This window comes from Panthera onca, chromosome B1 (genome assembly GCF_046562875.1).
Source record: "Panthera onca isolate mPanOnc1 chromosome B1, mPanOnc1 haplotype 2, whole genome shotgun sequence".
Taxonomy (NCBI): Eukaryota; Metazoa; Chordata; class Mammalia; order Carnivora; family Felidae; genus Panthera; species Panthera onca.
Genome location: NC_138342.1, coordinates 124,002,825 through 124,024,103, shown reverse-complemented (window position 1 = coordinate 124,024,103; position 21,279 = coordinate 124,002,825). Strand labels below are relative to the sequence as shown.

The following is a 21,279-nucleotide window of genomic DNA, read 5'->3' as shown; positions in this document are numbered from 1 at the left end:
AGTCGCTTAGGCGTCCAACTCTTGATCTTGGCTACGGTCATGATCTCACGGTTCGTGAGATCGAGCCCCGTGCTGGGCTCTGTGCCGACAGTGTGGAGCCGGCTTGGGATTCTCTCTCTGCTCCTCCCCGACTCTTGTGTGCACTCGTGCATGTACACTCTCTCTCTCTCTCGAAATAAATACACTTAAAAAAATAAAAAATAAAAGGTTTCTAAATGTCTAGAGTCTCTTCCCACAGGTGACATTTTCTCTGAACTTTTTGACATCTACTTTCATAAAGGCCGGGAGATGTGTCTGACTACATTCAACATTTATTTTATTCCGTGGTACACATACCAGGGTGGCAAAGTCATTTCTCCTCCAATTTCCCATCACTTCCCTGTTGGTGCCTTTCCTCCTTACGGGTCCAGTATCAGCCTTCCCTGGTATGTCTTCTAACTTCTAAGCAATGGAACCATCAGCAGGGCAAGTCAAGATGCGTCAGATGGTCTCTTTGTGGCAGGATGAACCTCCCGCGGATGTTAAGGTCCCCATTGCACTGTAACTTGCCTCCTTGCCAGTGTTTCGAAACTTTCAAGTAATAATAATGGGCCTGATACTGAGGGTGAGAGTATTTCCATCTGGAAGCAAAAATGCTTGCCAAAGACAGAGGTAAATTATTCAAGGGCATCAAGATTGAGTTTCTGTGCAGTTGTCAGCAGGAAGACAGCAAACTGAGGACCAATGTACCACACACCTTCAGCCGTTGGAGACAAAACGCCGAAACACAGCCTTACCCTCAGGGAGCTTCCAGTCTACAATGGCTCTAAAGTTAACTTGTATCCTGTTTCCAATTTAATCTGGAGTAATGTGTCTCTTACTCGACGAGGCAGAGGGGAATCTCTCTTCCTTCACGTTTCGTTAAATTCCCAAAGCACCTAGCTCAGTGATGTTCCTTCCTCCAGCCCTCCGAGGAGTCACTGACTTGGTAGGGGTCCTGCTTCCACTGAAATTCAACAGTGACTTTAACACACCCCCTTCACCTCCACACAGAAGTTTTGAGGAAGGGTCAGCTTGTTAGAATAATAAACTGACATGAATTCAGAATCAGGGCAACTTTGAGAGAAATGATGCCTGTATAATTTGGAAGGGGTGGTGTCCCATAATTTGGGAACTATGGAGTCTGACAAGTGGTTTCTTTCCCATAAAACAGAAGAAAGATGGGGAAGGAAGAAGAAAACGTGTTGGCTTTGGGGAAGTTTCATTCACTAAAGGAAAATGAATGACAATTAAAAAAGCAAGCTTATTAAAAGTTTGCAATGGTTTTTACACTTGATCTTAGCCAAAAGGCCGAGAAGTGATTGCAATGGTTTTTAATGAAGAGAAGGGTCCTTAAATTGTCTGATTGCTTGATTATTTAACCTGGTTTCCCTTTTGGTTAAAACAACACTTTCATTTCCCTGACCAGGCGAAACCAATCCATGTGGGAAACATTTCTTCTTTTAAGAAGAAAAAAAAAAATTTAGTGTTTTTATTTATTTTTGAGAGAGAGAAAGAGCACGAGCAGGGGAGGGGCAGAGAGAGAGGGAGACACAGAATCCGAAGCAGGCTCCAGGCTCGGAGCTGTCAGCACAGAGCCCGATGTGGGGCTCAAACCCACGAACCACGATATTATGACCTGAGCTGAAGTCAGATGCTTAACTGACTGAGCCACCCAGGTGCCCCCTTGAGGGAAACATTTCTAACTGGTCGGGGGTGGGGGGGAAGGTGCCTATTCTCCTTCACCCTCTATTTTAATATTTCTTTACATAGATATTTCTCTTTTCTTCTGAAACAATACGGCATTTTGATCAAGGCCTATTACATCTCGTGATCATCCTGGACTTTGTCCTCACAGTTTCCAAAGTGATCAGTTTCAATAAAAGAACTTTAAAAAAAATGATTTAAAAAAATTTTTTATAATAAACTGAATAATGATACGAACAGCAAAAGTGACGTCCTGAGTAAGCGTATCAAACAAAACATATTTAATGTGAAACACGATGTAACCTTGTTGGATTTTAAGTAAGCCTCACATGTGCTCGGGGTCAGGGCACAGAGGGGTGTCATGGGGTGGTGGGGGTGACATGTGTGTGCTAAGTACACTTAAGGACAGTGATGGGTTCCAGGGAGGGTGGTCGGGTGGCCTAGAAGGCCTCACTCTTGACACGGCACCAAATTATTTGTCTTTATTAGACACCTGAGCAAATGAGCCTGGGACACAGGACAACGGATCCAGCCAGAACTGCGCCAGGGAGGGAAGGGTGACTGAGGTCACACACAGCCTGTCGCCATCTCTCTTATGTATGTCCTGCGCCTGACGATGCGGCTTCTAACATGAAGACACAGCGGAGGGCTGCTGGCAAACAGCCTGTCATGTAGTCATTAGGAACAGGGACACTCCAGAGAGAAAAACAAATTCTAAGAGACAGGCATCTCAAGAAAAGCAAGACTCTGCAAACTGCAGACACCAGCCAAGGGGCGGGTTTCACCTGGGCCCGTGTGTAAAGGGCTGCTGGCTGCCTACTGATCTTTCCTGTCATACCTGGGCAAGAGTGACAACAAATCACTGTCAGCCATCCCATCTCTGAATGCAGAGGACAGCAGTCCATGAGCACACCTCGGGACCTTCCTATTTAGATTACCGGGAGGATGAAGAGAAAACTGATTTATTGATTCCATGCACACTGGACGGAATCAACGGACAGGAGTTTGACATTTAAGACCCCGATCAAATAGCAGTGGGAACTGCTACTCTGGTGGCAGCGACTCCCCGAGTGACCCGGGGCAAGTCACTTTACTTCTTTGCTTCAGGGCTCCACGTCTGGAAAAAAGGGGACTGCCTTGTTCAGTGACCACAACGGGAGACTGTGGGGCTCAGCTCAGGTGGCTAATGAAATCCAGACGGGGCTTGGCCCCCTTGCGGGTGCTCTACTGGGGCAGTCCCAGCATCTTAGAGATCCGCCAGAGGGTGTGAAGCGCTCTGCCGCGCTCCAACATGAGGTCCTACTAACAGGCCATCTTTGAACGAGATGGACGGCACATTCACCCTCTCGGGATAGATTTGTGCTTGTAAATACTTCCAAATACACTGGAAAGTGAGCGCCACACAAACCTAACATACAAAAAGTGGTAAGGGTCCACTGGTGTTAGAGGAGTATACCCCTGTGCCTCTGAAATGGTTTACAGAGCACGGTTCTGATGCACGCGAAAGACTCCAAGCCCATCTCCCCACAATATGTGGCTTGAGGTAATGCTTACCTGCTCTATGTGAAGGTTGTTCTCACCTTCTGCATTTTTGTTTTAAGTTCAGGAACATGTTAGCTGGGAATTTCTAAGTTGTCCTGCAACCACAAAACCAGAGCAATCTATCCAGACCCAGCTTCTGAAACCATGGAAGGAACCAATCACTAGTTCTCTTTGGAATCTAACGAAGAGGTAGTGAAAGCCCCAGGAACACAGGTTCCTCAATCGCACTATTTGCAGACAAAGGATTCTTTTTTCATGAGCAATAAAATTTGAGACTATGCAGTTTGGGATTTGGGTATACTTCGTTTCTGTGAGAGAGATTTATAATGCAAAGGGTACAGTTAATATGCTGTGATAGTTGATTTCATGTGTCAACTGGGCTAGGCCATGGTACCGAGATATTTGGTCAAACATTCTAAATGTTTTTGTGAAGGTGTTTTTTAGATGAGATGCATTTAAATCAGTAGACTTTGAGTAAAGCAGATTACCTTCCATAATGTGGGTGGGTGTCATCCAATTGGCTGAAGACCTTAACAGAAAAGGACTGACCTCCCCCAGAAGGGGAATCTGCCAGCAGACTGTCTCTGGTGCAGCTCTTCTCCAGGTCCCCAGCCTAAAAGCCAACCCTGTGAATTTTGGGTTTGTCAGTCCCCACAATCACATGAGCCAATTCTTTAAAGTAACTCTCTTTCTCTGCGTATGTGTATATATCTATACACACACACATCTACATACACAACCTATTAGTTCTGACTCTCTGGAGAATCCTAACACTCACACTGTGGTAAATACTGCCATTGCTCACCAACATTTCCGGTTTTCTCTCCTGGGTCTGTAAAACAAAAATTACACTTTCCAGGAAACTGAGAGTAAACCATGACCATGTTACTTGCTTTGGCTAACAAGATGGAGGGAAAGTGACGGGAAGGGGCGGGGGGGGGGGGGGGGGGGGGGAGGGTCACCACCGGTGAAAGCATTTAAGAGCTGGTATGATTGCTTATGCCCCTCCCCTGTAGCACCGAACCTCAGTCCCACCGAGATGGTAGAAACAAGAGTCAGAGCCCCCAGGTGACCACGATGAGCGGGAATCCCACCGGCTGGCCCCTGTGGACGTGGAGCATGAGTGAGCATCATTTGTTGTTTCAAACCACCGAGATCTGGGGGTTGTTTATGATTGATACACCACTTGGGGAAAAAAAAAAAAAAAAAGTTGTCCTGGTGATTTGTACTTACTGACTGAACCCTTTCAAGCCCCTGTCAAGAAGTGATAAATTATTGAAGCATAGCATAAAGTGTTTTCTTTTTGGTGTGCACACAGTAAAACCCTGTGAAATGTTCCTGTTCACCTTTCCTCAGTTATTAAAAAATAATTGTTTCCAATTACTCTGATCTTTAAAATAAAGCAAGACAAAATGCCACATATACTTCCCCGGAACTGGCACCACCCCTTTCCTCCCTCCTTCCCTCTCCTGCCCCCCACAACATCCTTCAACCAGGCAATTGTCTGAAATCACACGACTGGCTCCTGGAACAGGAATGCTGTTCAGCTTGGGGAGGGAGAGAGGAGGAAGGCCAATACAACGTCCACACAATTGTCTGGTATTCATTCAACCTCAGTGCCCAGATACATGTGTTGTTCCTAGAGACCGCATAAACTGCTCAGAGAATAAAGCGGGGTTGTGGAAATCTCATTAATAAACTGTGAAAACCCTCTCAGCGGGAGTCACATAATGCAGAGGGGGCTGCCTTGTGCCAAGCAACGTGAATGCTTGGTGCTCTGCTCCTGGACAACATCACACTCCCACACAGCTTGGATCTGAGAGAAAGGCTTCCCAGGAGCCCCTCCCCAGCGGGGGTGAGGAGAAATTCTCCCCCAATCACGGTGAAGCAACTGGAACCTGAGTAAGTTTACAAACTCCAGGCTTTGCTTTAATGGAAACCACTGCCAGACAGACATATGTACGTGACTGGCTCCTCCCCTGCTGTGTTTCATAAAAATTAGAGAAGGACACTGATGCCAATGCTCCTGAAAGAAGGCAAGAAAACCTAACCAGTCTAACTGCACAGGAGGTGCAAGGTGACTGCAGACAGACCTGGCTTAACTGGGATGCTTTTTGCTAACTGGAGTTTGGGTCTCCCCCGCAACCCCATTCAGATTCCCACTGCTGTTGCGGATCCCCAGCTCCACTTTCTATCCAGGTGACAGAATCAAAGGCTGAACTTCTGACCTCACAAACCCTGCTCAGCCTCAGACTGAAACCGGAGGCCTCTGTCGAACATTTCCACTCACGCATTTTGTGTGGCAAATCGAAGGCGATGGGCTAAAGAAGGACGTCTCTAAAATGTTTTAATTACCGCCGCATGCATCCTTTCATCAGACAAGTAAGTAAAGCAATCAGAGCATATGACACCGCTGCAGCCTTGGGTTGAAATCACGTACAGGGAAACAGCTTTTCTTTCTTTTTTTATTCTTTTGCTTTCTGCACACTGACACAGAGGTAAAAGGAAACGACTGAAACTTAAATAGGAAGGAACGCGTCGCAATTACATTATCACAATTCTGTACATTTCTCTTCCTCGCAGGTCAGTGAAAAATCACCAACTATTATGAAATGGGACAAGTGGAAGTCACAAAGGAACCCCCCAAAAATCTCATAAAAAAATATACCCCAGTATGAAAAGTATTGTACTCCTGGCGTCTTCACATCCTTCTCTTCTGTGTACTTATATACAATACTGAAAAGAAAAAATAAATATGTTGAAAAAAACCTGTGCTTAAGTCTCACAACAGCAAGTTCTAAAAGCAAATAGATGTTGGCCTAACATCTCTGCAAATTTAAAGGGAATTTTCATACGACACGATAACGTCTAGGACTGAAAAACTAATTTCATGAATCTAGACGTGCGTCTGATGTGTTACAGGCCTGTGTTCTAGTGCTGGCTGTACATGTGACTGCAAACTGAGACCAGGAGAACAAAACAGAAGGGATGTGAAAATCCCTGGAATCTAAGAATGTTTTATAATTACAGATTTATTATGCTGGTAGGAAAGCAAATCAGTAAAGCCACCAGGGGAGACTTCAGATTAACAATAAAAAACATTTCCATCCATCTCTCCAATAAAAACTCTAAACTTGCTGTTTACTATTCTTTAATTACAACGCGATAAACAAGGGCTGAGGAGTTTTTGTGGGGTTTTTTTGTTTTGTTTTGCTTCTGTTCTTGTTTTTAAAATACTAAAAGTTTTATTCTGAGTTCCCTTTTAAAATATCAACCTTTGGTGTTACCCAAAGTTTTGCTCACCTAGTCCTCTTGTGAACACCCAAACCGGACCCTTCAGGGTATGTGGTAGTCCATGAGAACAAGACGAAATGTGAGAACTAGGGGACTCTGGTCAGGCTTTCACCGGAGGTGTTCTTCCCACCCCCTACCCCCCTGCCTACTCAGACTCCGACACGGCTCCTCAAAGTGACATTAAAAGGCATTTTGACCAAAGAACGCAGCACAAATTAAACAAGTAAGTGGGGATCCTCTTTAAGAGACAAAGATGTAAATCTCGGGGGGGGGGGGCGGCTAAAGAGAACTACTGCTGATTACATCGTGGAAAAAGTTACATGACGGGAATCATCAGAATGACAGCAAAAACACGCCTGGGAAACTGGACAAGCGCTAGATGTGGTGTGCATGTGACAGGATCTAGCCTGTCACCACTCACAGGCGGCTACTGCTATCAGCTGTCTGGAGATGGGGAGAGAGCATAACATTTCTAGTAAATGGAGGGAGTAAAATAAGAATAATATAAAAAAAAAAGAGAGGAAATTTTCCATGTTGGGAAGACTAAAAAGCCAGCAAAAGATGTAAAAAAAAAAGAGAGGACGTGAGAAAATGTGGTACTGTAAGAACAGGAGACAGAACACCTACAGTAAGTCAGGATACTTAGTTCAGAGCAGAGATACAGCTGGAAAGGCGGATGAAGAAATTACCCAGAACCAAAGAATGCACGTCCATAAAAAACCTGAACTCCATTTGAGGGATGGGACCAAAGAGTGGGGATGGGTCGAAGGGCAGTTACCACGGTTTTGATGTCTCTCCCTTCCCCCTGAGAAACTCAAATACGATTCTAATGATAATTGTTTAAAACAAGGTACTTAAAAGTAACTGTAATAATCATAGCAATATACTAGCAGAGTAACTTTAGAACCCTATTTCCTATTTTGTCATTTTTTTTTTTCTTGCCAAACTAAAGGATGCAAATGTCCACAACAGGCATTTGAATGTTTAAGACAGAAAAGGACACACAGGACAAGCTGACTGCCAAATGATGCAAACCAAAGACAGCGGGGAAACAGGGGCCATCGTTTTGGCTCCAACTGCCACTGTGAGAGGCGGTGTTGGGGGAATAGAATCAACTGTATTCAAAAGTACCGGGTTCTGGGTCAGTATACTAATGCCCCTCGGTTCTTCATTAGTAAAGAGAGGGAAGGTGAGAATGCCTATTCTAAAACTCCAGGAGGCATCTTAAAAAAAATGGTCACAGTGAAGATCCGAGATATAAGAAGTTAAAAATTAACAAGGCAAAACTAAAACTAAACTTTTGAATTATGTAGAAAATCTGCTGGGGATCCTGATTATAAACAAAAAGGCTTATTTTGGATGTTACACAACTGTACAGTGAGAGAATATTACCATTGTTTCCACGGATAAATGCATCCCCGTACTTATTCTTCAGCTGTCCATTTACATATTCTTCCGTCTGCTCCAAGGCTATATTCATGTAGCCATCCAGGCAAGCCAGGACCCCTGGAGGCAGATTTAGTCAAAGAGAAGATACTTAAAGCAAGTCAGAGTTGAAAATTACAGGGTATACCTTAGAGCTGACAATCTCTTTATTTGTTAGCTCTTACATGCTTAATATAAAAATTCACACTGTAAATGAAACTCAGATCGGTTCATTTTGTGCCACTGTGAAGGAAGGCTAAGAAGCATACAGTGTGAAAGCAGTCATATACCCACTGCTAAGAGGGAAAACATCAAACTATCACTTGCTTCGTGATATGTGTGATAACAACAGCAAGTTCTAAAGCCTCCCCAAAAATAACAGAACAAGCATGTTCCAAATAAGACACCATCCTTTGAAAGCTAAAATCAGGAGTGGGCAATTATGCAGGAACAAATGACCACTGGCCAAGACTCCTTGCTTCCAGTGGCATTTCTTACTTCAGCCACTAAGTGAAATATGGGTCTGGCAGATTTATTGCATTCTTTCGCAACATCTACTGCAGCAGATGAATGTACTCCAGGGTTAAGAGGAAGTCTCCGCAATCTGTTAAAATAATAGAAGAGGAGACAGCAGGTGCTCCTGAAGGCACATCTTAAAGCTGTGACTCACAGTGAAGAGCAGCTTGAGAAGAGAGGGCAACATATTGCATTATAACACATCCCTTTCTGTTTTGTCACAGTTAGAATATTTTCAAATCCAGACTAATATAGAAAAGTGGCCCAAGACGTTCTGAGGAGCTTTTAAGGAAAAGCTGTTTGAGTGAATCTTTTTAATTGTGTTAAAATGGCATAAATTGTACAAAACTTGCCCTGATATATATATATATATATATATCAGGGCAAGTTTTTTGTTTGTTTGTTTGTTTTGTTTTTTGTTTTTTCCAAAAGGTGAAAATATATAAGCCTCTAAGTCCGGGTCTCTAACTTAAAGTGGTATTTTCTAGAAAAAAAAATTAAGTGAAAACAAACAGTACAAACTTGATTCAATTAGTCAAGTCGATGGCTTCATTTGGCCTCCACTTCGTTAATATGCTCCTCACTCTGCCTCTGCCCCCATTTTCCTCTAAACAAAAAGTTTCTTTTCCCAATTGTGTGTGTCATGAGAACACAAGACGTTAACCTAACGGAATTCTGCTAGAAGCTGCACACTTTCAGAGAACCAGAATAGATTATGGACAATTACTAACAATTATTTCCTATCAAAAGAAAGTTTAGGATGTAACTTTGTAGTTTATTTCCTGCTGTATCATTCTACATCAAAACCATAATCCTAAACGGGCAAGAAACTTCTGAAACATGATATGCAAATCTATTTTAAACTTAACTAAAGGCATTCCAAAATGAAATATTCACTAATAAAAATATCCCTTCTCCTGGCAAAGGTTGTTTTACGAAAAAGATTCCAGGAGGTTGTAATTGTAACCCCCTCCCTTCTCTAAGGGATAAACTACTATGAATAACAGAAGAAACAAAGTTTTCTTTAAACTTCAAGAGAAATTGTTACAGAGAGCTGGGTTTTTTAATTCAATCATTATGGTTACTAGCCATGTGAAAGGCGGTTCAGCTTCACTAGTAAACAAAGAAACAGAAACAAAACGAAACTATTACTTGTTGCCAATTAGAATGGAAAAGTTGAAAACAAGGCTAATACAAGGGTTGGTGAGAACACAGAGAAGAATAAACCCATCTGCCCCGACTAGAGGGCCACTTGGCAAGCTCATTAACACAGAAATCCTAGCCCAGAGGATTTCTTCTAAAGAAATACTTGGACAAGTGTTCAAAATACATGTCAAAGAAGCGGAGTTGTTTACTTAAAATAGCAAAAACTCGGTAAATACCTACATGTCCATTAACAGGAAACTAGTTAAAAACAAAAACAAAGTGGTGGCACATCCACACAAGGTACTCCTATGCAGCATTAAACATTCTGTAGTGTCAGAGAACTGAATGCATTTTTTTTAATGTAAAAAAAGAAAATAAGGGCGTATGTACAGATGATTCCATTTATATAAAATTATGCTTATATGGACACAGGTCCCAATTGGTAAGCCTGATGATCTCAATGGAAAATTTGGAGCGACTGCTTTCTTCTATATACTTTTCTTCATTATTTGCTTTGAACTTGCTTAAAAAAAAAAAAAAAAAAAAAAGAAAAAAGGAAAAACACATATACTACCTTTACAAATTCAAAAAATTGAATATGTATTTTTTGAAATACATATTCAAAAAATATGAGGATAGAGGAAAAAAAAGTCAGGCTAGGCTGGCTAATCTCCCCAATGAAGTGGATTCTGAGAAGATAGTGAACATACCGTCCCTACCCTAAATGACTGGCGAATATGTTCAAATCTCTAGAAGTCTGGTATCTCCTCTGGGCTCATCAAAAGTTTATGGGTGTAAAGCGGTACATAGAGACTTTCTATCTCAGTATTCAGTATAAATCCATTAGTTCTACTACAAAAATCAAACTAAACTGGAGGTATGTTGTTGATATCAAGAAACTAAAGCCGTACAAAAACAGTAGAGTGATTTCTTAACAAGGCTTTTAAGTTAAGCTTGAGTTGGGAGTCCTAGCTCCTCCCTTACTAGATGGGGATAAACAGGGATCTCAAAGGATTTACGTGAAGATAAATTGGAAATTGAAATGATTAGCACATAATGGACACACAGTAAGTTCTCAGTAATATTAAATTTGCATGTGTGGAAAGAGGAAAAAATTCAAGATTACTATCATCATTCAGAAAAGAGACAAAAGGCTTTACTCTGCTAATGAATTCATTATCTGCACCCGTGAAATATTCCAGGTAATTAAACATACTTAAATTTTGGAAGATTAGGAATTTAGTAACTTTTAAAAATGGCATGTGAGGGGCGCCTGGGTGGCTCAGTTGGTTAAGCGTCCAACTTCGGCTCAGGTCATGATCTCACGATCCATGAATTCGAGCCCCGCGTCGGGCTCTGTGCAGACAGCTCAGAGCCTGGAGCCTGCTTCAGATTCTGTGTCTCCCTCTCTCTCTGACCCTCCCCTGTTCATGCTCTGTCTCTCTCTGTCTCAATAATAAATAAACATTAAAAAAAAAAAATTAAAAAAAAAAATGGCATGTGTGATACCATTTTTCCCCCACAAAGTTAATTTCAGTAGTGTCACAGCCTCTTAAAAAGAGCATTCTCTAAAAGAAAAGAAAGGTGTATCTGGAGTCCAAGCATATTGTAAGAGTGGGAAGTTCATGTTGTAAAATGATACTGTCTAAACAGCTGCTTGTCATTCGTGAATACTTTGGCAAAAATGAATGCTGCTGGGCTAAGGTGTTCTTCTGTACCTGGTTATTTATGCCCCAGGTGACTGAGAACCCTGGCTCTTACCAGGGAGCTTAGGCACACACAGTCTCAAAGCACAGACAGGAGACAGCAGTCACACAAATCACAATGGAAGTCAGAAGCACACACTCTGCTACCTGCACTGTCTCCAAAAGGAACTATCTCAGGGGTAGAAAAGAAATAGGCATAAAAACTACGGAGAACCCATACTTTTTTGGTCTCCTGGATATGTTTAAGACATTAATAAAAACCAGTTAAGTCATATTTACTTATTTAGTTGCACCAGTGAGGATGAAGCATGAAAACATTACCTCGATAATCCACTCCAGAATTCAATTTTACCACAACCGGTCGTCCAATGATTTGCTTTAAGAAGTCACTCGGGGTTTGTTTCCGTAGACTCATTGTAACAATCCTGATCAAAAATCTGAAAGGGGGTAATAAAAGTGAAGGTAAAAGTTAATTATTCAACAACAACAACAAAAAGCCTGGAAACCTTTAACGTATCTGCAGGAAGTCAAGTATCAAAGGACCACAGATGAAGACTCAACATCATTCACTACTGCTATCACAACAGGGCAGCTGACACGTTTCCAGTACGTACAGCGAAATACTAAACGAATGCATTATCTCACTCAGGTAACCCATAGCGACCCTATGACACAGCTTCACCACAGCCCCCTGTATGAATAGAGCCCCTATTCTTAATCGCTTGTCACTACTGTCTCACACACAGTCAGTATATGCATTACAGCCACGGCCACCTCCATCATTTGCTGAATGCTTTCTCTATACTGAGCACTCTGCTAAGATCCTTATAAACACTATCGCATTTGATCTTTGTAGGAACCCTGGGAAGAATGTCTTAATACCTCCATTTTGCTAATGAAAATAACAGCTCAAAAAGTTGAAATAATTTGCCCCCCAAATGTGATGGAACCGACATTCAAGCTCAAATCAGTCATATTTTAAAGTCTATGTTATATGATGTAGACATATTTACAAATGACTGATGCCAAAACAGCGTTTCTCAAAATAATTATAATCATAATTGAGAGCTAGTATTTGAGTGTACTGTATGTCAGCACTTACCTAAGCGCTTTTATGTATTAATCCACTTAAACCTCACTACCTTATGGGGCAGGTATTGTTTTTAATCTTCGTTTTACAGATGAAGAAAAAGACACAGAGGTCCTGTTCTGGCACATGGCTAGTAAGTGGATGACCAGCCCATGCTCTTAATCATAACCTTATATAGCCTCCTGAAAGTTGCTAATGCAGCCAGAGATTTTGATTTCCTCTATTATAATATATATACTCTATGTAATTATCTTTTTTCAATTTTTATTTTATTCACCTGGTGCTCATCACAAGAGTACTCCTTAATCCCCATCATTTATTTCACCCATCCCCCCACCCACCTCCCCTCTGGTAACCATCCATTTGTTCTCTACAGTTAAGAGTCTGTTTCTTGGTTTGTCTCTCTCTTCTCTTCCCTTTGTTTCTTAAATTCTACATATGAGTGAAATCATATGGTATTTGTCTTTCTCCAACTGGCTTATTTCACTTTTGCATCACTAATACTCCCTAGCTCCATCCATGTCATTACAAATGGCAAGATTTCATTCTTTTTATAGCTGAATGATATTCCACTGTATATATACACCACTTCTTCTTTACCCATTCATCAGCTGATGGACACTTGGGCTGCTTCCAAAATTTGGCTACTGTAAATAATGCTGCTATAAATAAAATCTGGGGTGCATGTATCCCTTTGAATTAATGTTTTCATATTCTTTGGTAAATACTTTCATAGGGTAGTTCAATTTTTAACTTTCGAGGAACCTCCATACTGTTCTCCAGAGTGGCTGTACCAGTTTGCATTCCCATCAAAAGCGCAATAGGGTTCCTTTTTCTCCACATCCTTTGCCAACACCTGTTGTTTCTTGCACTGTGGATTTTAGTCATTCTGATAGGTGTGACATGATTATCTCATTGTGGTTTTGATTTGCATTTCCTTGATGATCAGTGATGAGCACCTTTTCATGTGTCTGTTGGCCAGCTGTATGTCTTCTTGGGAGAAATGCCTGTTCATGTCTTCTGCCCATTTTTTAATTGGATTACTTGTTTTTTGGGTGTTGAGTTTTAGAAGTTTTTTTTATGTATATTTTGGATACTAAACCCTTTATCAGATATGTCTCTTGCAAGTATCTTCTCCCATTCCATACGCTGCCTTTTAGTAAGAAAAAGTCTTATTCAAGAATAGGACTCTGAAATACAGAGTATTATATACCCAGATCAAACATACATAGTTGCCAAAGACTCCTTTCAAAACCCATCTTGTTATATAACAGTTATCTGGCTCAAAATATTCTGGTAAACCAATGTAACAAAACTGTGGTTACTTAAGCAAAAACTGATAGCAAAAGGAATTTGAAAATTAATTTTTCTGTTTCAGTCAAATGAAGCTATTCTTTAGTAGCCATATAGTATTGACACTTAAAAATCAGTATGGATACAATATTTGAAGGATTCTGCTCAAAAACTCAAATTGTTTTCAATCAACATTTTCGTAACACATTCTTCCAGAAACAGCCCAGCTTATTTCACTCCAAATCTGTTCACTCAATGACCTGAATTCAGGGTTAGGAACATTGTTTGCAGATCTTCTCAAAGTGAATCTGTGCTGGCTCAGCAGTTTGGGTAAGGTAGAATGCTAGGTTGTCGGCTTTTCATTTCTTCAACAAACACGTGTCTGTCTGCACATATTTTCAAAGAAATTCACAAACATCTCATTCACACAGGTTCTGACCTTAAAAAACTTAGAATCTAGAAGAATTTAAACTCTTGTTCAAAGAGTGTGAGTAAGCAAAGGGAGTATAATTTCAGTAAAATAATTTTCTGTAACCATGAAAATCAACATCCTAAGTTAAACAAAAGAAAATGCAAATTTCACAAAGTATTCTTGAATTTGGAGCTGTTATTTGGACCATTCCCTACTCCATCTCCCCAAGACTTGAAAGACTTTAAAAACGTGATCAGCTAATTATTTTATTCAGGAAATTTTAATTTAACTTTTCCACTGGATTGCCAGTTTATTTTTGTAGCTACAGTCTCAACAGATAAGTGGAATTACAACCGCTATTCAGTACAATCACTATTCATTCAAGACTCAGACCACACAACAATTTTATGTTGTTTTGAACACAAGAAAAAATATTACAAAGTAAACCTTGTAACAGATTCAGTACTCTTGATGGGTTTAGTAAAAACAAACTAATCTTCCCATTCGTCTATAAACTGCCTCATTTATGTCCTGAATACGTGCTGTTTTGTGGTTGAACAGGCCAGAGAGACTATTAACCCCAAAGGCCTGATAGAGACTCAACTCATGAGTCAGGCTCATTTCCTATTAGATGGGAAATCCCATTATGGCACTTTCTAGGTACAAGACTTGAGATGAAACTAGCTGTTTATCTTGTGTTAAAAAAAAACACTACGATGCATTGTCACGTGAAAATCTAGTTGACAGGAATATTATTAACTACCTTGTCCAAAGTTAAGTTAATGACAGAAAAAAAAAGACTACAAACCTCGACAACTGCTGGTATTAATTATTTTTAAAATGTTACTCATCTTCTTTCTTCACCTTTTTGAAGAGCATAGATAATCTCCTTCTAAGCTCATCAAAGATCACACCTCTGCCATTAAGCCACATTTTTACTCCAATTAACATCAATCTCTTCCTGAAGGCATTCAACACTTCTAACTTTTGTACAGCGCCTAAGTGAGCGCCCAAGTGTCAGGCGCAGAGGCTGGGGGTGTGAGACGAATGAGACACACATAGCCTTGGGCCCTCAGACTTTGCGCTCCAGAGCTGGCACAAGGACAGGCCAATGGAGAACTTTTTTAAAAAGTTGTAATGTATTTGGACAGAATTGTGCAGGGAGCAGCACACAGAGAAGCTCGCTTAGCGCAGGTTTGGTGGGTCAAAGGATTCCTGGGGGAGACATCTGAACTGAGTGGGAAGGAAAAGGAGTCCACTGGCTGAAAGGACAGAAATCTTGGCAAAGGCAGCAGACTGTGTGTTTGGGTTTGAGGAGAAAATGCTACACAGGCAAGGAAGACAAAATGTAGCTGCAGAAGGGAGAAGGGCCACATTTCTGGCAGGCAGGGCAAGTCAGGCTAAAAGAGCTTGGGCTCCAGCCGCTAAGTCAGTTTCCTAAACATCAATCAATTGGCTCACTTCGGGATTCTGATTCGGCGGGTGCGGGAAAGAACCCTGGAACCGGCTTGCACATGCCCAGCAGACTCTTCTGAACTGGCAAGTATGGGGAACACTGTGTCAGTGGAGGGAAACACAAGGGGGTTCTAAGGAGAGATTCACATGAGCTCCACCTGCAACTTCCACAGCAGAGTGGAGGTGACCAGCTCACTTCGTTCTGGCAGGATGCGTTTCCCATTTGGTTGGGATTTGATATCATCTGTCACTACTCTCTTTTATATTCTCTACTTTTTTATATACAAGTCCTTTCTCCCTCAAAGGACTGTGAGCCACATGAAAGGAAAGACTAATACCAAGCTTTGCATTTATTCTCCAGGACATCTTAGTTCTGCAGAATCTCTTGGAAAAAAAAAAAAAAAAACAAAAACCACATTTTAAAAGTTATTTGAAAAGAGGGTGGTTGCTTCAAACACATTTTATCCATCACTTTAGGAGGCCATGTCTTTTACATTCATCTTCATTAGGCTTCCTGGGTACTCCCTGTTACTTAATGACTGGCCCATAAATCCATTTTGTGTGAGTAAATTGGTCTCAACATCACAATTTTTCCCATCACTTGGCTCACGTAATTTTAAGTGTTCATCTTTTAAATTGGTTACAGCAGAAGGAACAGTTCTGACCATTTCTGAAGCGAGAGAAAAGCCTCTTGAACCATAAACACATAAGAAGAAAAAGGCCTCCTTTCTGCAGGGGTCACCTTGATAAAACTTCTCCCTTCAAAATTAAAGCCATAATCACCTCTCTGGCTCTCTCCCTCCCCTGCCTCCTACTCAGGCTTGTTTTAAATGACCTATTTTCAGAAATGGCTATTAAGTCAAAGGCTGTATATTTTCTGCCAGAAGCTACTGAGATGAGAGGTCCAGTATAAGAACATCTGCAAACTGCCCTGCAGAGATTTTTTTTTTTTTTTTTGGTAAAAGAATGGGGGGAAAAAAACAAATTTTATTCATCCAACTATGTATGTTAGATTCACAAGCAATTCACACAGTAACCCTGCAAGGTGGTAAGCAGAGGTAAGGCTTTTGGTCCCAAAGCCTAAGCCCTTTCAAAGCTGCCCTTTTGAATATGTCTAGATTCTCCTGCTAAGCCTGGAGCATGGCCACAGACGTGCATGGAGATGTAAGTGGAGATCTGGGTGGAGAGTAGGAGCACTGGAGGGAAAATGCCTCAAGTGACAAATAGCCTGTGAAGAAATACAATGGTTAAAGGTTCAGAAGGATATCTGATGTGATTTCAAGAGTTGCGTTATTGAGCAGATGATTTGCAGATTTGCAAACCATGCAAATCCTGGTTTCTTGGCAATGTTCACCAGTAAACTTTCACCTACTCATAGCACACTGACAGCTTCGGGTGAAAAAAACGTGAAAAGTAAAAAAAAAAAAAAAAAAAAAAATCACAATGAAACACAACATGACAACCCAAGTAAACACACACAGCCCTGGACGGAGAGGGCATCAGACACGGAGAGCAGCTCCCTAAACATCTCTCTTTTGAGACAGGGGCATACCCGGCCCCCTTCTGAAGGCTTCATACCAATCCCTCCTCCCCACACAGTAGGGGGCTGCTTTCCTCACCCCTCTCATGTGAGCCAGGAACCACAGCCCTCAGGGTACCACTTTCCACTTCTCAGGCCGTTCTGTAGTCTTCCTGTTGACCAGTCTCCCATGGTAGGTTCTAAGCTTCTCAGAGGCAGGGAAAATAGTATCCCTGGTTCATAAGCTCACTAGCCAAGCCTGTGGGGGGCATTTAATGTCAGTGCCAAGGAAAATCCCTGTCTCTTTCTCCCTGACCCACAAACTACGGTTATAGTAACTAGCATGGTGTCATCTCTGCACTTAAATAGCTACAGCACAGTAATAACTCTATTACTGACCATCAAATAAAAGAAGAATGAAGAAAACTGAAATGTTTCTGTGTTACATAAGAACCAACTGCATGGAGTCAACAGAGATGCTTGTTAAAATGCAGATTCCTGAAGCCTGCTGCTAATCAGACTCCCCGAGCAAGGGGCACTGTCACATTTTTATAAAGTTCCCCAAGTAATTCCTGTAAGCAAGTGGGGACATTGAGAAATGTCTGGAGACATTCTGGAGAAGGGTGGTGCTATTGATATCTAGTAGATGGAGGCCAGGGGCGTTGCTTCACGTTCTACAAACCATAAGATAGCCCTCCACAACGCAGGATTTTTTGGCCCAAAATGTCAACTGGTCTTAAAGCAACAAAGAATTTTAAAAAACCTTCAAGGTATAATAAATGAGAACAGCTCAATTCTAACCAGATAATAGAGTACAAAATACAACTTATTAGATCCTTTATTCTGACATAAAGAGAATCTGAAAACAACTGTCAAAAGTCTTGGGGGCACCTGGGTGGCTCAGGTCATGATCTCAGTCTGTGAGTTCGAGCTGCACATCAGACTTGCTACTGTCAGCACAGAACCTGCTTCGGATCCTCTGTCCCTCTCTCTCTTCTCTGCCCACCCCCCCCCCCCCCACCACTTGTGTGCTCTCTCTCTAAGATGAATAAACATTAAAAAAAAAATTAAAAAGTAAATCTTGAAGGGGCTGCCATTATAAATAATGGATTTCTAATCCTGGTCACGAAAATGGTCAATTTCCCATTTTTCAGTATTACAGTTCCCTCAGATGATTAAGTCTTTGTTCTTTGGTACAATTCTCAAAGGATAGAATAATCCAAGTGATGTAAACCTTTTTTTAAAATTCTCATACCAAATATGCCACAGTCTAGTGAGAGACCACCCAATGCAGGATAAGGAGTACTCACTTGGGAGACTAATCCCAGCTCTGCTACTTAATTTAGCTGTATGCCTTGGATAACTCCTCATTTCACCTCTCAAGGCCCCAGGCTCCTCATCTGCAAAATAAGGAAGTTATGCTAGATGATCACTTAAGAGATCATCTTGCTCTAACACTCAGTCCAGCCTATGCTGACTTCTGCTCCAATAATACATTTACACACACACACACCAAATAACCCTCTTACACTCCTGCACAAAATTCAAGCAATTGGAATTGTGAGATACCACCACAAAAGAGACAGAGAGAGAGAGGCTGATGTATTAGAACTGTATTATGAGCTATCACTCTTTTGGTGAAAACAGGCATTATCATACATGAATGATGTAAACTACTAAAACTTTTCTGAAAAACAATTTGGCAAAGGGTATGAAGATCTAAAAAGACCTTAGTAGAACACAGCATCTATTGTAATAATTTCACTTCTCAGAATCTGGTCCAAGTAAATAATCTGAAATACAGTTTTTTGTTTTTTTAAGTTTAACAAAGTATTACCTGGGATGCTAAAGTGAAGCAAAAGGGCGCCTGGGTGGTTCAGCCGGTTAAGCGCTCAACTTCCGCTCAGGTCATAATCCACAGTTCCCGGGTTTGAGCCCCACGTCAAGCTCTTTGCTGACAGCTCAGAGCCTGGAGCCTGCTTCGGATTCTGTGTCTCCCTCCCTCTCTCTGCCCCTCCCCGGCTCACACTCTGTCTCTTCCTCTCAAAAATAAATAAACATTAAAAAAAATCTTTTAAGTGAAGCAAAACTTCTCAAACACCCTAAACGCCTCACAGTCAGGCAATGGCTGCATTTATGGGCCCTACACAACGGCAGAATAGGCAGCCAATCAAAAGATAGAAAATTAGAAGTTTTTAGAAAGAACTTTTAAATGAAAGTGGACGACTGTATATACTGTTAACTGATAAAATAGGGAGTCGAAGCTCGAATAGAAAGTAGTACATACAAGAGTAAAATACACAAATAAATGGCAGGCGGAAAGGTTTCAGTGAATATTACTTCCTTTACCATATTCTTATGTGTTTTCAATTTTTCAATAATCCTGTATTACTAAGGCGTGGGTGGCACACTAAGTCACTACTACCAACCTTATCTGCATCAGCCTAATTCTAGACACTCTAAAAATACCTGCTATGAGCGAGCGCGCGCACACCTATACACAAAAGTCCTGGTGATAGGACTTAACACCATACAACTGTGGACATCCGAAACCTGAGGACTGGGTAAGATGGACTGGGTAAGGTGGGCTGGTCCAGCTCTCAATTCCTGCGTGTCAGCGGAACCATCCCGACGTGGTCGGTGTAGCCCTGGGAACCGAGCGAAGCCTGCCCGTGTATTCCGGGCCCGCTTTCTCGCCCAATCCGCAGGCTAATGTCGGGGTTCCCTCGGGAACTTCTACACCAGGATTGGTCTCGAAAGCCAACTCGGTGGGGCCAGGCAGCTACCGTTCATCCCTGCGTGGTCTAGACGCCCCCCGGAGGGGTGCCGGGGGCGGGGGTGCGGGGGTCTCAGGGCCGGCGACCACAGATCTCCTGACTTCCTGGCCTTTCCAGGAGTGGAGGAGACCGTGAGCGCGGCATCGTGCGGGCACCCGCCATCCGCAGGCCCCGGAATCCACGCTCCGTCCTGGCCCAGATCCGGGTTGCTACTCTCCAAACCCGCCCGGGGCGAACGAACACTGGGGCCTCGAACCGCCCGCACAGCCGCCTGGCTCACCTGGTGGCCGGGATCCAAACCTCCTCTCCAGCAGCGCCACTAGCTTGCCTCCGCGGACCACCCGGGTGAAACCGAAAGTGAAACTGCGGCCGCAGGTGGCACTTTTCTGGGGAACAGAGTGCTGCCTTTCTTGGCTACGGCAGCCCGCGAGGACCGAAAAGGCCGGACTTCGCCGGAACGTGCAAATCTAAGAATCTTTTGCCTAAAGGCGAGGTTGGTGCTTTGGAGGTCAAAGTAGAAAGCGCTGGTGCTCTCTCTTCTAACAGAAAGCAAACACCCTTAAGAAGGGAAAACTGGAAGTGATCTTTCAGCCAGGATTTCTTTTAGGCAGAAATGCAAGAAATAGTTTGAAGTCATACTAAACTGAGTATTACTGCTAGCGTAATGACTACGCGTACCCAGAAAGGTCCTTAATTAAGTTAATGCAAATGAATAAATAAAACAGGCAGCCTCAAATCTTTAAATCCACTTTTGGGTTTTTAATTTTTTTTTAACGTTTATTTATTTTTGAGACAGAGAGAGACAGAGCATGAATGGGGGAGGGTTAGAGAGAGAGAAAGGGAGACACAGAATCTGAAACAGGCTCCAGGCTCTGCACTGTCAGCACAGAGCCCGAGGCGGGGCTCGAACTCACGGACCGCAGACCGCGGACCGCGAAATCATGACCTGAGCCAAAGTCGGCCGCTTAACGACTGAGCCACCCAGGCTCCCCCACTTTTGGGTTTTGATTAAGTGTGTGAAGATGAAGTCATTATTAGCAAAAGATTGTTTCCATGGCAACGTTAATTGCCACAAAAAGAATCGAAATCACTAAAGTAACTCCGTATTATAATGGCATAAATTGTGTTACATTACAATCTAGTTCTAATTGGAAATGGTGTGCAGACACTATTTAAGTGCTACTATGGGAACTTGGTTTGGAATTTTGCATGAATTCTCAATATTCTTGCTATTAATGGAAAGGGCAAAGAAAAAGAAAACTGTTATACCAAGACTTGATTCCTTGTTTCCTTACACACATGCCCTCATCAGCTGAAAACTAATACTTTAATTCTGTTTATGATTCGTAACACTATAAACAACAACAACAACAACAACA

General features: G+C 42.0%; 1 protein-coding gene and 1 pseudogene across 2 annotated transcripts; both read right to left on the bottom strand.

The window, feature by feature from the left end:
* Nucleotides 1-1,169: 1,169 nt before the first annotated feature.
* Nucleotides 1,170-1,341, bottom strand: LOC132693513 (U2 spliceosomal RNA; annotated as a pseudogene).
* Nucleotides 1,342-5,715: 4,374 nt separating this feature from the next.
* LSM6 (LSM6 homolog, U6 small nuclear RNA and mRNA degradation associated) lies at nt 5,716-20,313 on the bottom strand. Of its 2 annotated transcripts, XM_060654039.2 has the most exons (5): nt 20,181-20,313; nt 18,434-18,523; nt 11,676-11,791; nt 7,954-8,067; nt 5,716-6,003 (listed from the first exon to the last, which is right to left on the bottom strand). In XM_060654039.2, exons 3-5 carry the CDS (start codon nt 11,767-11,769, stop codon nt 5,969-5,971), a joined length of 243 nt encoding a protein of 80 aa, XP_060510022.1. In that variant the 5' UTR covers nt 11,770-11,791; nt 18,434-18,523; nt 20,181-20,313; the 3' UTR covers nt 5,716-5,968. The 2 variants fall into 2 exon arrangements, with proteins under 2 accessions (XP_060510022.1, XP_060510023.1); XM_060654040.3 differs by lacking the exon at nt 18,434-18,523 and having other exon boundaries at nt 20,181-20,301.
* Nucleotides 20,314-21,279: the final 966 nt, after the last annotated feature.